The sequence below is a fragment of the Oryzias melastigma genome, linkage group LG2, assembly GCF_002922805.2.
Source record: "Oryzias melastigma strain HK-1 linkage group LG2, ASM292280v2, whole genome shotgun sequence".
Classification (NCBI taxonomy): domain Eukaryota; kingdom Metazoa; phylum Chordata; class Actinopteri; order Beloniformes; family Adrianichthyidae; genus Oryzias; species Oryzias melastigma.
In genome coordinates, this window is record NC_050513.1 from 21578905 (window position 1) to 21594546 (window position 15642).

Consider the following 15642-nt stretch of genomic DNA (forward strand, 5'->3'; position numbering starts at 1 on the left):
GGGGGGGGGGGGGGTGATACTCCATGAAGCCATTTAAACAACCACTTATTTAAGAGTTGGGTTTTGATGCAGAACAGGTCAGATGTGTCTCTACATGTGATAGGTGCTGTATCCAAAACCACTTTGCTTTTCTGTGGAACTTGTCAAATACTGACAGAAATCAAAGGATTCTGTTCACGCTTATTTAATTCTTAAGAGTACTAACCAACAACATTCTTTTTTTAAACATTTTTGTAAAAAAAGACTTAGAATAAACTACTTTTTCTGTGCATTGCTGGCAAAATAAAACGTTTTGATGCAAAAGACTTAGCATTAGGACCGCATAGAAGTGTTTCTTCATGTATTTTGTGACTGTCAGGAACCCAGTTAACCTCCAGCTAAAGGTGTGTATTTCTGCTCCGCCGCACACCTTTTCCCTGCACTGGAACGGCAGCAAGTGTGTTTAGGATGAGCCCTGCTGTATCCAGTGAACCCGTCCGCATGATCAACCCTGCTCATTGCTCGCTGTGCAAATGAAACCTTCCCATTGAGAACGTGGACTCTCCTGGTGCTCTGTACCGGCTGCAATCAATACTCATCATGTAAGACATATTTCACAGGGATGACCCTCTCAGTGGGGGTCATGGAGGAGAACAAGGGATTTATCCATTATCTACTGATATCTGTGACTGTTGTGATGTTGAGGAGCCTTGATGAAGAGGGATGAACCCAAAGGACTTCTGTTGGCCCCTTTTTTAAAATGTTCTTTAAAAAAGAAGCCAGAACACTGAGATTTGGTCTAAATAGGGTTTGAATCATGGTTGCTTTAGTTTGTGAGTTTTTGTATCTCATTTGTGTATCTTGTTGCCTCCATTGTAGGAAGACGCTGTACAGTTAAATGGAGCGCACGCTTCACTGGCCAAGTGTGTCAACTCTGTCTGGCTTGGGAGATCTCCTCCTCAGCCATTCCTCTGCAACAAGCTCACAGTTATCTGCACATGGCAAACAAACCCTGATGAGTCTACCCTACAGTCGCAAACCACTGCACAGCCTCAATACAAACATTTAAAAAAGCATTGATAACATTCGTTTCACAGCCACACAACTGTTGACAAATGCTTTTCAACACAAAACAGAGACATCAAATGCTGATTCATGCATAGAAAACTGTGTCAATTGGCCCACTCCCATCAAAAGGCAACGATAAGAGGAGCAGAGCATGAATCCAAGTCATCTGTAAGCCCCCAGCGACCACTTCTCAACCCCACTATGCCTTAATCACGCTAATTAATTTAGGTGAGCTTTTCAACCAAATGACAATATCCACAGTTTTGTCAATTTGCATCGTTAATTAAGTCATTAGCTAAAATGTCCTGATTGCCAACAAGCCTTGCATTCACCATCTGTTCCTGTGAGGAGGCCCTGTCAACCTACCTCTGGCCAATTTTAGGAACACCCCTCCAGAAGAAAATCCCTCCAACAATAACAGCTGGTGGCTAGTCAGAGACTGGGGAGCTCTAATTGTGAGTTAATTAATGCTGTGTTTACGTGTCTGTTCATCTCCTTAAGTTAGCTTTTACACCGGCTGAGATGAGGCTTTGAATGTTCACTGAACACTCGTATTTGCATATTTTGCCAGATTAGCACGCAAGACAGATTTCCACAGGCTCCAAAACAACAAGTGGAAAATTGTTGGGATTGGGCTGACAACAAGAACACATTTAAGATGCAGCTGTTATTCTAATATTAGCAATAATTTCTATTTTTTATTGTTAATTCATTCATTCATTCATTCATTCATTCATCTTCTTGTCCGCTTTGTCCCTTTCGGGGTTGCGGGGGTGCCGGAGCCTAACCCGGCTACTGAAGGGCGAAGACGGGGTTTAACCCTGGACAGGTCGCCAGTCTGTCACAGTTGTCAATTCAATTCAATGTTATTTATATAGTCCAATATCAGAAAATAATTGCCTCTTTGGGCTTCACACTGGTAATTTTACAGAAGCAGAAGGTCAGTTGTAAAATATAAACAATTGCTAAAAAACTAAACAGACTAAATAAAAGTGGTTATCCCTGCCCTTAGACTGAACACTACAGTAAACTAATTCATTTTAACCATGATATCTAATCAAGGCATATTTATTGTTGAGGCTGCCATGACCAAACTGAATGTGGCTTTTTGACTTCACCAGTTTTATTTCAGATTTTTCAGATATCCCACTATCCTGATGTTAAAGCAAAAGAGACACTTTGTCTTTCTCTGAACATCTCTCCACCACAGATTCCTGTCTGCGCAGCTGCTGCAGGCAGTTTTTCAAGTGTGGTGACATTTGCAAAAATATACAAAACACTTGAAAACATCCACAAATGATTTTATGGTAGTTTTCTTAAGGCATTTAAGCAACCAAAGTGACATTTTACTGTATTTTCCATGATCACATTCACACTTGAAAACTAAAACATATCAACTAGATGGAGGTTTTGTTTCAAGAATAAAAATGTATAACATCTTTGTGTTGTTCATTTTGTTTTGTTTTAAGCTGCTCTAATTTTTAAAAATATGAAGACGCACACAGCATATATTTAAAATGAAAAATAAAGACCCCTCAACCTCACGCAAACACGTAAAACGGCATGTGGCTGTAGCTCTGACCACTAGAGGTCAGTGTTGCTCCCCACCTCCCACCAGCAACCCCCCCATGCTGGAGGGTCCACTCCTCATTGTGATTGGGCTCACGTAGGCTCGTGTTCAGCCACAAACGAACAAGTTCTCAGACAAAGACGGCAGACGTGCAACATATGTAAGCAGCGTGTTGGCGGGCTGTCCTTAAGAGGCGCGTAAATGCACCACCGACTGCTGCGGGTGGGGGAGGTGCTGGTGCAGGGGTGGGGTGATGAAGTAAAGAGCGTGCATGTGATCAGGAAGGACTGCGCAGATATCTGTTATAATGAGAGCTGGCGCAGAGCCATGCTGTTTTCTGCAGAGAAAACAATCGGCGCATGCATGTGTGTGACACAGGCATCACCCATGTGTGAGACTGACGAAGAGGAGCAGAGGCAGCGGGATGAAGACGAGAGCGCAGAAAGTCCTCTCAGAGTGTTGTTGATCCAGAACCAACACGAGCTGAACGAGGAAATGAGAAAAAGCCTGCAGATGAAGAAGCCCCCTGATTTAATAAAGGAGAAACAAAGTGTGGCCAGTATGAAAATTCAAATGAGACGTTCCGTTTCTGCTGCATTCTACAGAGAGGTCCACCTACCACACACTTCTTTGGTTTGTGTGGCAAACAAAACCACCCTCATTGCTATGAAAAATGCCCTCTCTTAGAGGTGTGTCTTTGGAGCAAAGATTCACACCTTCACCGTCAGTCCCAGTCTTAGCCCGCTGAAGCCCTTTTGGGGTCGCGGGGCTGCTGGAGCCTGTCCCAGCTGCTGTTGGGCGACCTGTACAGCCTGGACAGGTCGCCAGGCTGTCACAGGGCCACACAAACACCGAAAACAGTTAGCAAAAAGTTAGTCCTGCATTTTCAGTAAGAGTGATGACCACACTCTACAACTGGGACAACATCTTAAACAAATCGGTTCATTAAATCAATCTAACCTTAACAAATGTGATGCATTAAAATCCAGTTGGAATTCACTAATTGATTTTCAGAATCAATATTTTTTTGTATTTTGTTAGTGAAAAATAGCTTTTCTCTTCATACACAATTTTATAATTTTAAAGGGGCCCTACCATGAAAATTCTACTTTTTGAGGTTTTAAATGCATTTTACTGTTCATTCCTCTCTATAAAGAACCTCAAAGCGGTATTTTGATCCGTTTATACTTTTAAGAGTAATCCTCAAAACACCTGCACTGTCTGCAGCCCTCCCCCCCCATACCCACAAAAACGAGCAGGTGGAAACGTGCTGATGTCAGCATGATGTGAACCGCCCCCTCCAGGAAGAATATGTGCTGCAAGCTCCGCCCCCACACTGCAACAAACGCACACCCACTTTCTCCACGGAGCATATGGTGATCATCAGCAAAGTGTTGTAATTCAGAGAAGAAGTGGCTCCTGTAGCTCATTTGGCAGCGAGAAGTTCAGGTGTTTGAGGCAGCTCATCAAGTCGTTGGATTTTATCTTGGGAAGTGCGACAGACTCTGTCTGTGACCGCCACTTACAGATGACTGTTTGATAACATTGGTATGAATCAAAGTGGATTAAATCTCAGAGATCAAACCGGATGAAGAGTCCAGACCTGTAAGTAAATCATGCAGTTTGCTGTAAGCATAGAACGCTCCAGCTAACGCTAACACTTCCACGCAGGTTGGGCCTCACCTATAGACACTTTTGTTTTATTTGGTTAACTGTAAAAGTGTGTGGATGCATGATAACAACATAGTTTGGAGGTTGTTTACAAGCACGAACTGCGGCACTGGCAGGCACGCCGAGGAGACTCATTGACGGTCTATGGACAAGCTCAAGGATGACGTTGTGAAATGGGAGCGAAAGGCAGAGCCTCAGAGATCGGGTCGGTTGTATTCCGAATATTAAAAAGGTCCACAAAAATGACTCCTATTTCATAAATAATTGTTTTTCAGTGTTCTGAAGGTAATATCTGATCATATATATGGAAATAGTTGGTATGCCCCCTTTAAAATAATAGTTCCAAAATTGTTTAGCTTACATCACTAGTGAAAGTGACAAATGTTCCCCGGAACAACGGAAACAACAGTGATCATTTAACAAATGATCTTTCATTAAATCCTGCTAATTCAGCAATCAAAATGAATCCAAATTGATTCTCTTCACTGGTTTAACAAATCTGCCATTTAAATGGACAAACCAAACTGATCCGCTCATGATGACACATCATAAAAAACATGTTTTTGGCAAAACATGTCAAGTAAAGAGAAGGTATTGTCTGGAATAAACTGCTACCCCAGAACGATCATTGGTGGAGGGCTGGGCAGCTGTGCTGCACACACAGTATGGAAAGCCATTAGCTCTCTTAAGATTCCCATTAAGCTGAATGAGTCCTGTGTACAAGATGAACACACATTAATGCCAGCCAGCGACACTTTGGCATCAACAAATTCCTTTTATGTTGGTATCAGCGCATTTTTTTGCTGGCCTGAAATGATGTGTGTTGAAGAACAGCAGAGTGCTGCACCAGCGCGGCTGCACAACACTAAATTGGATGCTGTGGAGTAAATGTGGTACAGCATGAGCATAATGAGCAGCACATGAGGAAGAAAAGGACCAAAGTGTAGCCTCTGCAGACGAACACTCACAATGCCATGGGATGCTGGAGGGGGGGGGCAGCACTCATCTGTTTAAGAGGCTGTTTAACCTGTTGGCATGTCAAGTGTTTTTATGGAGACCTGTCACCAAGTCAGGCCCCTCCTCAATGGAACGGCTGAACAGTGTCATCAGTATAGATACGCAGGTGTGAAACAATCCAACTGTTTTCTGAATTAAACCAGAAGTTTGAGCAGCAGCTGGTTTGGTCATTTATTCAGTATAATGAACCTGGTGCCCATGTTGCCTCAAACAGACTGAACTCCAATTAAAAATTATACCTAACTAGTAATTGTTCAATGGACAGTTTATTACCTACGTTTAAATATTTTGACATTATATTAGAACAACAGACCATCTAACTGACAGTATCTGGGAAGAGATGTTTGCACTGTACACTCGTCTACATCTCTGATCTCACTTCTTTCCTTGTCTTTTTATTTATTTTTCTATATTAGTCTCTCTGCTGCTTCCTTCATCTGTCTCCACAGCAAATCTTTGGATCTGTCTGACCCTCTCCTCTTCATCCTCCTCACTCACACCAAACACCCTCACCTCATTCTTCTCTCCATTCTTCAACCTCCTCTTTGGTTTTCCTCTAGATATTTTCACTGCATCCTTTAACGGACATCATCACTGTTCCTCCTCTGAATGTCTTCAAACATCTGCATCTGCTGTCCACTTCTCTCCTGAAACTGCTTTGAACACTCACACAACAAGTGCTCCAGACTCGATTTGGCTTGTTTTCAAATAACTGGATCATCCTGGTTCTTATTAAAGCCAAAAATGGATATTATTGTTTTTGTTTCTAAACATCATATCATATTTTAAAGACCTCTTTGATATAAATTGTTCCAACAATACACGAAAAGTGAAACTGTTATTCTTGGGTTTACTAAAGTGGCCTGGAGTCTAAAAAGCTCTCAGCCTTCAGGGCCCGGTCCTTCTTCATGTGGATCCAGCTTCCAGTTTGGGATTAAAAGAGGCAACTCACTGTTAAGAGAAGCTGTGCTAATGTTGAAAGTCATTCATGTAACATGCACATCTGAATAAAGAGCGACTGTGTGAGGCTGTGTGAATCTACCCTATACCATCACTTCAGTCTCTCTGTAGTCGGTGCTTTGATGCTATAGATGTGTCTGTTTTATTTCATTTCAACTCATGTTTCTGTCATTTTCAAAAGATGTAGTAAATTAAATTTGTTCTGTGAACACGTCTGAATGGTGAAACACATTTGAACTCCTGGATGTTGAATCTGTCTTTTTAGACACAGCTTGATGATGGTTGTTGTTTGCTTTGCTGCCCACCTTCTAAACCAAAGAGCTGCAACAACAGCAACGGCTCAGCTTCTATATAACCCTGTTGACATACAGGTGAAGATATGCAAGACAGTAAAGGAGGAGGCAAACCGAGTGGAGCTGATGCTTACAGGTACCTGACTGGAGAGGCTGAAGTTGGTGGCGGGACTGCGCTTCTTGCCGGCAGCGGTTCCCACGCTGCTGTTGGCGCTGCTGGCTGAGTTCTTCCGTTTCCTCCTCTTCGTCGTTGTCTGTCGGGCAGGCTCAGCTTTGGCGCGACCAGCAAAGAGAAACAGAGGCCATGCCAAGAACATAATGCATACAGACGGAGACACGTGGAGGTGTGTGTGTGTGGGTCTGCTGTTGTGTTTGTGGAGTTACGTTGTTGACAAACTGTACAGAAAAGAATGCATGCAGAATCAAAAACATGCAGCTAACTCTTCACAAAACGCCGTTACACATGCATGCAGAGAGAACACAGAAGTGTCACACAGATGAGAACATTCTACAATGACATTGAGCGCTTTATCTTCAGGGGTGAAACCACACCAGTGTTAGCATGTCCCAAGACACGCACAAGGAAGACAGATCCGTCTCTGCTCCACAGCAAACACGAGTTGATGTTCCTCAATGGTGAGGGAGGGTTAAGGCTGCTCTGCTGAGGCAGAAACACACCTGTCTTCTCAACAAAACTTGTTTTAGATAACAGTCACCCTGTGCATTGATCACCATGCTCTAGTTCTTCACATGCAATGCTTAAAAGTCCGAGGATCATGCAGTTAAGCATCCAAGCACGTGTGTTTGCTCCACTGCAGCGAGCACCACAACACTGGGCTCTCTGCCACTTCAGACGACTGACAGGGAAGATACCTTTTTTGTGATTTGTGGGGAAAATTTCTGTTTTGAAGTTCTGTGGATGTCCAGCTGAAAACAGAGTCAAAAGCGGCTTTATTTCACTCAGAGGCTTGGCTAACTTCCTCAGTGATACAAGAGAGGATCAGAGATGAAAACAGACAACATTTCAACCACTTTGGATTTTTTAGTGCTAAGATTAAACATATCTTGAGAACGTTCCCTGCAGATGGCTCTTGTAGGCACAGTCCTATTAACTCATCATAAAAGATTAAATGATCTTTTTTTATACACAGGAACCTATGCTGCATCGGTAATGACCTTTGACATTTGTTTGAAAACTTTGTTCATTTAAGGCATTTCTCTAAAAACAAAATTCCTTTTTGAGGCTCTTTCTAATCACTGCAAGGGAGATGCTCTCACATTCAGTTAGACAAGCGGTAGATCATGACACAAACAAAACCCAGAGTCTGAATCAAAACAATTAAGGGAGTTTTTATCAGAATCTCCTCTCGCTCTTCTTTGATTCCTGACTTTGACAAACGCGTGAGCAAAAAAAGTGAGCCTATTGTGGGAAAATGATTTCTGTTATCCTGCCGATTTCCTTCAATGCTGAGCCAGTGACGCACTGAAATCCCTTCCATTTCCACAGAAAAGGACTTATCGGGGAATAAATGCGCCGTTGTTTCCTTCCTGGCTAAATCCCAGCCAGTTTACAAGTTGGATAAGAATTGCAGGAAACAGGGAATAACACGGAGAGCCACACTTCCAGCTACACTGCAAAGTTTATCTGTGAAAATACTGATTAATGACATACAATAGTCTTTTTGACATGTCCAGCACAATGAACAGCACCAACCTTATTACAGTCGGTGCTCTCAATAAACTCAAACAAACCTAGTTAATCCGAGCCAGAATATTCAAACAATGAAAAATCCAGTTTGGCCATTTGAATTCCACAAACATGAATGATAAACCTGCAGTTGACTACATTAGAGCTGCTGGTTTTATTCCTGCAGCACCAGGACAGTGAGGAGGCTTTTTTGTATTCATAAAATGCCCTCTGTGTTTTCTCTCTCAGTTTTTTCTCCTCTTTGAAGAATGTCGTTGACACCGGGGAGCCTCTGGCCACAGAGCTGGATATACTAGTTTGATTACACCCAGCACTCTTAATTAAAGTTACACAGGTCTGAGTCAAAGGCTTTTTGACTGGTGTTGGTTTTAAAAGACACCTCGTCACGCCTCGCTAAGCATTGCTGTAATTTGCAGCCCCTCCAATGTGTCCCAAAAAGAAAAAGAAGCTTGGTTTCCTCTCTCACCAGCTTAAGACTGCACAGCCAATTTAAGCCTGCTACTTTTCAGAAACAACCCCACAAGCATCAATCATGGCAGGCTGAGAGCCGTTAGGACTGGCAGGGCTGAGATTCAAGAGGAAACTCTGAATTCTCATTACTTCATATACCTGACAGGCAAAACAGATTTGAAGGATTAAGATGTTTAATGGCAAATTTGGAGACGTAAATGATGCAATGAAGGCATTGGAGGTGAAAACATCCTGATTCTTGCACATTTAAAGCTTTGTTGATGGATTGATTAGCTTATTGTGCTGCTAACATAATTCTTTCACACTCTTTCTGTTGTCTCAATATTTACAACACATTTTTAACAGATTAATCCAGGAATGTGAGACTCTCTGAGGACATAAGCAGCTTTTTCCTCATAGGTGATTGTTTGTGGTTACCTGGTGGAGCTACCATTCTCTGCCATTTTTGGAACAGACATGTCTTGAGACAGTCCCGGGGGCTGAGGTTGTAGGTCTTGTGTCTTGACATGAGCTCCTGCATGGGCTCCAGGATGACACACAGCTGTGGACAAACAGGACAAACAGCTTGAAGAACTTCTCCTCGCAGCTGGACCCACACTGAAATGAAGGTGTGGTAAGGCCTCAGCCACATGCCCCTGTGTGGGGGTAGAGCCATACGGGCAGCATGCCAATAGAAAAATATGCATGAACATTTTACTGCTACAGGCTCACCGAGTGAGCAATATACCTGATACTGGTGGGGGCCACCTGCATGGCCCACACAGGTTTGATCAAGCCTGATCCGACACTGGGCTCCAAAGATTTTCCGTTCTAAAAGACTTTAAACTTCAGGAGAAAACTCAAAATCTCTGGAGAGCTAACCAAGGTTCATTCTGTCATCATAAATATAGCACAATCAGCTGCCCTCACGTCCCCACGTCTGGGTGACGTTAAAAGCTGGTTAGTTTTGTTCACTAGCAGCAATCATTGTTGGAGTTTCTGAAGGACAGGCCTCTGTTTACATCAACCTCATCACATGTAAAAGCTAGAGCCAAACTCAAGGCAAGACGTCAGCGCTAATTCTCCTTTGCTAATTTACCAGCCAACATTTCTGTTCTTCATTGAAACAGGAAGTCACTCCTTGCATGAAGGTTCTCAGCAAACATCTGACTCTGACTCTGGGGTTCAGATGTTTTGGTCCCACAGATTTACAGATTACAGCGGCTTTGTTCGGCCATGTTCTTCGTCAGCTTGATGTTTCTGTGCCCTGCTAAATGTGATGCAGCGAAACACCTCAAATTGTTGAAAAGATGCATTTACAGCAGCTGTGAGTCTTAATTGCAAGTGTCGGCTTCTCTGTGTTTTGCTGCTGGTGCTGCTTTAATGTCCCAGAAGCTCTCTTACAAGACTAAAAAGAGTTTTGATGATATTGCTCGATCTGTGAGGCCCTGCCTCTCCAAACAACACATGGCAATATATTTTAGATTTATTCCTGCACTGTTTTCAACAAGAATAATGTACATTAGAAAAATAACAGTTTCACAGCACAACAGAGAAATGGGTTCTAATAGAAAGGAAAAACAGCTATGGTCATCTTGTTAACCAAACTCACATTTGGTATTTCTTATATTTGTCTCGTCATCTGTCCCACATCTCAGGCACATTCTGAGGACTTAAGATGTTTATCTGAGTACAGACTCAAGGACAACCCCTTGGGTTCTTCATGGAGACTGGTAGAAAGATGAAAGTAACTGGACATGCAGTTTTATCACGTGTCTTCTGTTAACAGTAACTATAGTAACAACTAGACAAAGCTAACTAGAGCTCATCAACACAGCAAATATCCAACTACCAGTTCTACCAGGAGTTAGAAAACAGAAGCACATGTCAGGTAACTTCTGCAGGTCTTCAGTGTGAAACAGGTGTGTCGTGGTTCACATCTTCTGCAAAGGTGATTACTCAGAAATGTCTATGTTATGCTGCCTCACTGTTAAAGCGTGGCCGCTGCAGGAGCAGCAGTTTACCAAGCTGCTCAAGGGCGCTCTCACATTCATTACTTTAAGAAAAGAGACTGTTAATCATTCAGTGCGTGTTCAAATCATCTCATCTGACCTTCAGCTTCCCAGCACTCCCACTTTTCCTTCATAAGTTCTAATCAACATGTTTGTCCCAGCTCAGGTCGCTCTTTACAGTAAAAAGTGAAATGATTAAAATGCACTGAGCCTTTGGAACAAAAGCCTGTCATCCACAGAATGGCTATTACCATTTGTAAAACAACTCTAGAAGTTGTAGGACAACTTGTTCAGCAAAACCAGGACTCCTTGTGGAACTGATGGAAGTTCACATCAGTCTGAACTAGTTTTTCTCAGCCTCAGGTGATCACTCCGAATGTCTTTACATAACTTTAGCAACATGTAATGCTTTTCCCTCCGTCAGGACGGCCGTGTTTCTGTGCCACGCCGCTCGAGGCGAAGTGAACATCCCTGCAGTTGACTAATCCAGTGTTCTCCTCTGATTGTTCCCTCCTGACACTGTAATATCCCTCCCCTGTTCAACCAGAAAGCCCTGGCTCTCTGCCTGAAAACAAGGGTTATTTTCAGCCTGAATAGTAGGAAGCCTACAGCCACGATACATGGAACAGCTTAAACACTACAAATGAGTAAAAAGTGTTTGTGTGCTGGTTTTAACGTGACAGAAAGGCTGTTCATGGCCCCTCAGCCAGGAAGCTGCCAGGTCTCTTTTGAAACGGCAGAAAAGGAAGACCTTTTCCAGACAAGCGCGGTGCTGTGGAATAAGGCTGCATTTTACCTCCACACACCCGATCGGAAAAAAATGTTGTTTAAGAATATTGTTTTCAAACTGTGAAACTTGTTCAAATCAGTGGCCGTCCCCAACTTGAATTTTCAAGACAGATGCCAAACCCCTGTGTTCCAGACAAACAAGAGACCTTTTATGGGGGGTCAAAATCCCAGAACATTTTTTATTTATAATTCTATTTATTGCTTAAATCCTGAAAACAAATGTAATGTTAAAAATTAAAAAGGCAAAAGAAAAAGTGAATTTATCAGATTTTGAAATGTTGAATGTTGGGGAATTACTGCCAAATTCATTTGAGCCACATTTTCAAAATCATCAGTTGATTTGAATTTATATATATATATATATATATATATATATACACACATATATTTTGTCAATTACATTTTTCATTTCAGTTTTTGAAACATTACATATATGAATTTATTTTCTATAAAAAATGTTTTTCTTTGTAAAGTTGTAATTTTGAAGTAAACAAATGTGAAACCTGCATCGATAGAATTAATAATGCAGGAGATAAAAACTAACTGCAGCATTAAGTGGCATTAAAGGAAGAGTGATCATCTGATTAGCATCTTGTAAGAACAGATCAATTGGAATCAATTCAAATCAATTTTAAATTTAACCTATTAAAATCAAAATGACATTTTTCCTTTATTTACAGTTTCAGTTCTTTTCCTCTTTAATTTTATGACGGTTTGAGTCACAAAACAGGAGGAAAACCTTCGGTGAGTAATTACAGACACTTGTGTTTGGGGGTTTCTCTTTCAGCCGCATTAGAGCAGCTTTCTATAGAGAGAATCCTTATAGAAAAGCACAAACATCGACCCAGCGTCCTCTCTTTCTGCCTCTGTGTCTCTCCTCTCTCAGCTATAATAAGCAATGAAGGTGCTGTTCTCTGATTTGCGTCTTTTCACAATTATGAGTCTCAACAGGGAGCTCTCATTAATGTTATGCTAATTTTCTGTATCCAATTAATTCTTCCCTCTCCCCGTTTCTCTGGCGCTCTCTCTTGTTCTCCTATTTGGAAATAGTAGCTGTCAGTGGAGTGTGGCGTTAAAAAACACCAACAGAAGCCTCTGTCACAAACGGCTCATCTATTTACCCGGCCTGTGCTTCCTTTTTCCTGTAAATGACATGACTTTGGTCAGAGTGCACACCAGCTGAGCACAACAGCAAGCTGGAATATGTATGCATTTAGTGTCAAGTTATGAATTGAGGAATGTGTAAATGAATTATTTTAAATATAAAACTGCAGCTCTATTAAAGGGATGTCCTAAAATCTTTGAAAAAATCCACATTAAAGATGTTGAGTTGAAATTTGACCAAAAAAAACATGATGGGCGTGTTTTAAGCAGAGTGAATTACTGAATTTCAACCGGAATTATTCTTTAGTGTGCATCACAAGCAAGAGATGAGAACAAAAGCAAATGCAAAATGACATCCATTGTCTCCCCCACACACACTATCGCCGTACTTACCCTGAGGTAGTTGAGGGTGAAGTTGGTCAAGCCCATGCGAGTGATGTTTTTGGACAGTTGTTCCAGCACCTGAGGGTCTTGTGCCTGAAGTAAGCAGCAGAAAGAAGGATAAAAAAGAAGAAATCGACATAAATAGTATATTTACAAATGAAGTCACTCACTGCATTCAGCCAAATCCATCGAAACAACTAAATCAAGTCTCACTGGAGTTTTTAACATTTTCTTTGCAGCTTCTTAAACATAATCTTTCCATTGTCACACAGCTGGTTTCTCCACACATTTACCCATGCTACTGAAGACAACCACTGCCGAAACGAACAACAACTCTGCAGATTTGGTTCACCCTTCACATAAAGCATTCATGAGGGTGAGAGGACATGGCTCATTTACTCACATAAGATTGAATAATCGAATCAACTAAAGAATGGATTGCAAAAATTGTGTTAATACAGAAAGAACAAGAGTGCTGTGGAGCGAATATTAAAAGTAAACATAAAACCACGCTGCCAAATATGCAGACACGCGATTGTTCACCAGGCTTGTTTGTTGCTTCACAAAAGGCTCCTGCATTATAAAAAGTCGCAGGTATTGACAGAGCAAAACAGCCCAAACACAGCAGAGGCAGCCAGCAGAGATGCATTCACTGTCTCATGAAAAATGCATCATTCTATCTCCAGTTGCATCTCTGTGTGGAAAAAGTTAAGAGGAAAGCCAGGGAGCCCTTTTGTGCTGTCAGCACAGTCACAGGAGGACGGAACCAGAGAGCAGTATTTGGCAGCTGGAGGATCACAGACTGAATTACTTTACTCATCAAGCAGAATTAGGGGGGGGGCAATGGACACAATTTTTACCAGACGCACAGACAGAAATGCAACAACAGTTTGCACTGAAACTGAGCAAATACTGACACATGCAGATGATCCAGACATGTCCGTGCAAACGTATTTGATAAAAAACATAAATTCTGATAAAATGCGTGGCTCAGATTTATACAAGACAAGGTCAGAAGGCTTCTACTGCAAATGCATGCGGCTCTCGTCTGTAACTGACGAGGAAGAAGAAACTGCATGTATGTTGGTGTGACAGTGACATTCAGTCAGACTCAAACTGATAATGATCCATTTCAAAGTAGAAAACAACTGAGAATGATAGGACAAAAGCTCCATCAGATGCAAAAACAACTTTTATCATTGAATCTACCTGAGCTCTAGATCAGCTCCATGCTCCCAAAACACCAAACCCGAGTTTGTTGTACAGTGTGACTTTTGTCGGAGATTTCTAATTATTTTGAGCATTTCTGTTAGGATCACTGCAGCTGAGATAAGCTCATACCAAAGCACCAGATGCAGGGCTCTCCCAAAGCTCCCTCCAATCTTTTAATCTCTGGTACAAACAGATTTGGTGGCAAATAAAATGTCTTAAACTCATGAATCACACATGGATGTAAAGCAGAAGAGAACTCCAGCCTTATTGGTTTCTAAATGATGAATTTATCTCAAATTCTCTTTTTTAGGTGTCATGTAATTTACAGCTTATTGAATATATTTATCTCCATTCATTAAAGATTTTATCAGCTGGTGCACAACTTAAATTTATTTACGTTGAGTTTGTGATCCAGGCTGGACTTTAGTCAAATCCAAAAACTTGAACTAGAGCTGCAGCTCTGATGTAATTAGTCATGGATCCTATTCAACCAGGGGTGTCAAACTCAATCATAGAGAGGCCGAAATCCAAAACACATCTGAGGTCGCGGGCCAAACAGGATAAACATTTATTGAACACTAAAACTACATTTTTAAAACTGTAACTTCTTAACATAATTATCAACTAGATATATAGCATTACCTGTGATAATGCTAGTGTGAATGTTGTAAGCAAAAGATGCTGAAGCTGATAGCCAGATAAAATGTTAGTCAAATGCCAAATTAGCCATAAAAAAAGAAAGAAAAATCCTTAGCCATGACAGCTAGCATGTAGCTGAAAAATAGCTAAGCTCCAAAACAGAATAAAAGCTTAAAAAAAAAACTAAATTACCCAAAACAACTACCAGTACCCCAAATATAAGCTAAACTACAAAATAGCCTAAAAAATTATAGTAAATCCCAAAATAATAAAAAAAAGGAAAAAAAGCAAATTTTTAAAACTATAAAATCATAACTTTTTAACATAATTATGGATAATAAAAGGCAGGAATATTATTCCAGAATAAATCAATCAATTTTATCCTCCATAAAATATATTTTGTCAAAATTCTACAAGTTAGAAATAAGCGCAAGATAACATCGGGTCATTAATAACAATAATGAAATAAAATGATCTGGAGGGCCAGAAAGAATTACCTGAAGGGCCGGATCCGGCCCCCCGGGCCTTGACTTTGACACATGATCAACTACAGGTCAATTCTTTAAAAACTTGATAACTGATCATAACAATGAACCTCATTTTCCTCACAACTCCTCACAGGACCAGATCTAAATGAGAACATGGACTTCAAACACTGAGCCCAGCAAAGCGGCTACATCTGGACCGGAATCTGCCGTCTCAACCTTCCTGCTCTGAACCCCGCGTGTCTGAGTCTGCTTTCATCAGCCGAGGCAGCCATCAAAAGGCTGAGCGCCCCCACCGTAC

At 41.4% G+C, this 15642-nt stretch overlaps 1 protein-coding gene across 4 annotated transcripts in view; it reads right to left on the reverse strand.

The window, feature by feature from the left end:
* Positions 1–15642, reverse strand: part of ldb2a (LIM domain binding 2a) — a 90270-nt gene that overhangs the window by 2127 nt on the left and 72501 nt on the right. Inside the window, exons 5-8 of one of the 4 annotated variants that reach the window (XM_024270254.2) lie at positions 13015–13098; positions 9155–9278; positions 7432–7485; positions 6699–6829 (exon numbers count right to left, since the gene is read on the reverse strand). In XM_024270254.2, coding sequence (XP_024126022.1) covers positions 6699–6829; positions 7432–7485; positions 9155–9278; positions 13015–13098 — 393 coding nt within the window. Of the gene's footprint in view, positions 1–6692; positions 6842–7431; positions 7486–9154; positions 9279–13014; positions 13099–15642 lie in introns of all 4 variants that reach the window. The other 3 variants (XM_024270253.2, XM_036216350.1, XM_024270251.2) reach the window with 3 other exon arrangements.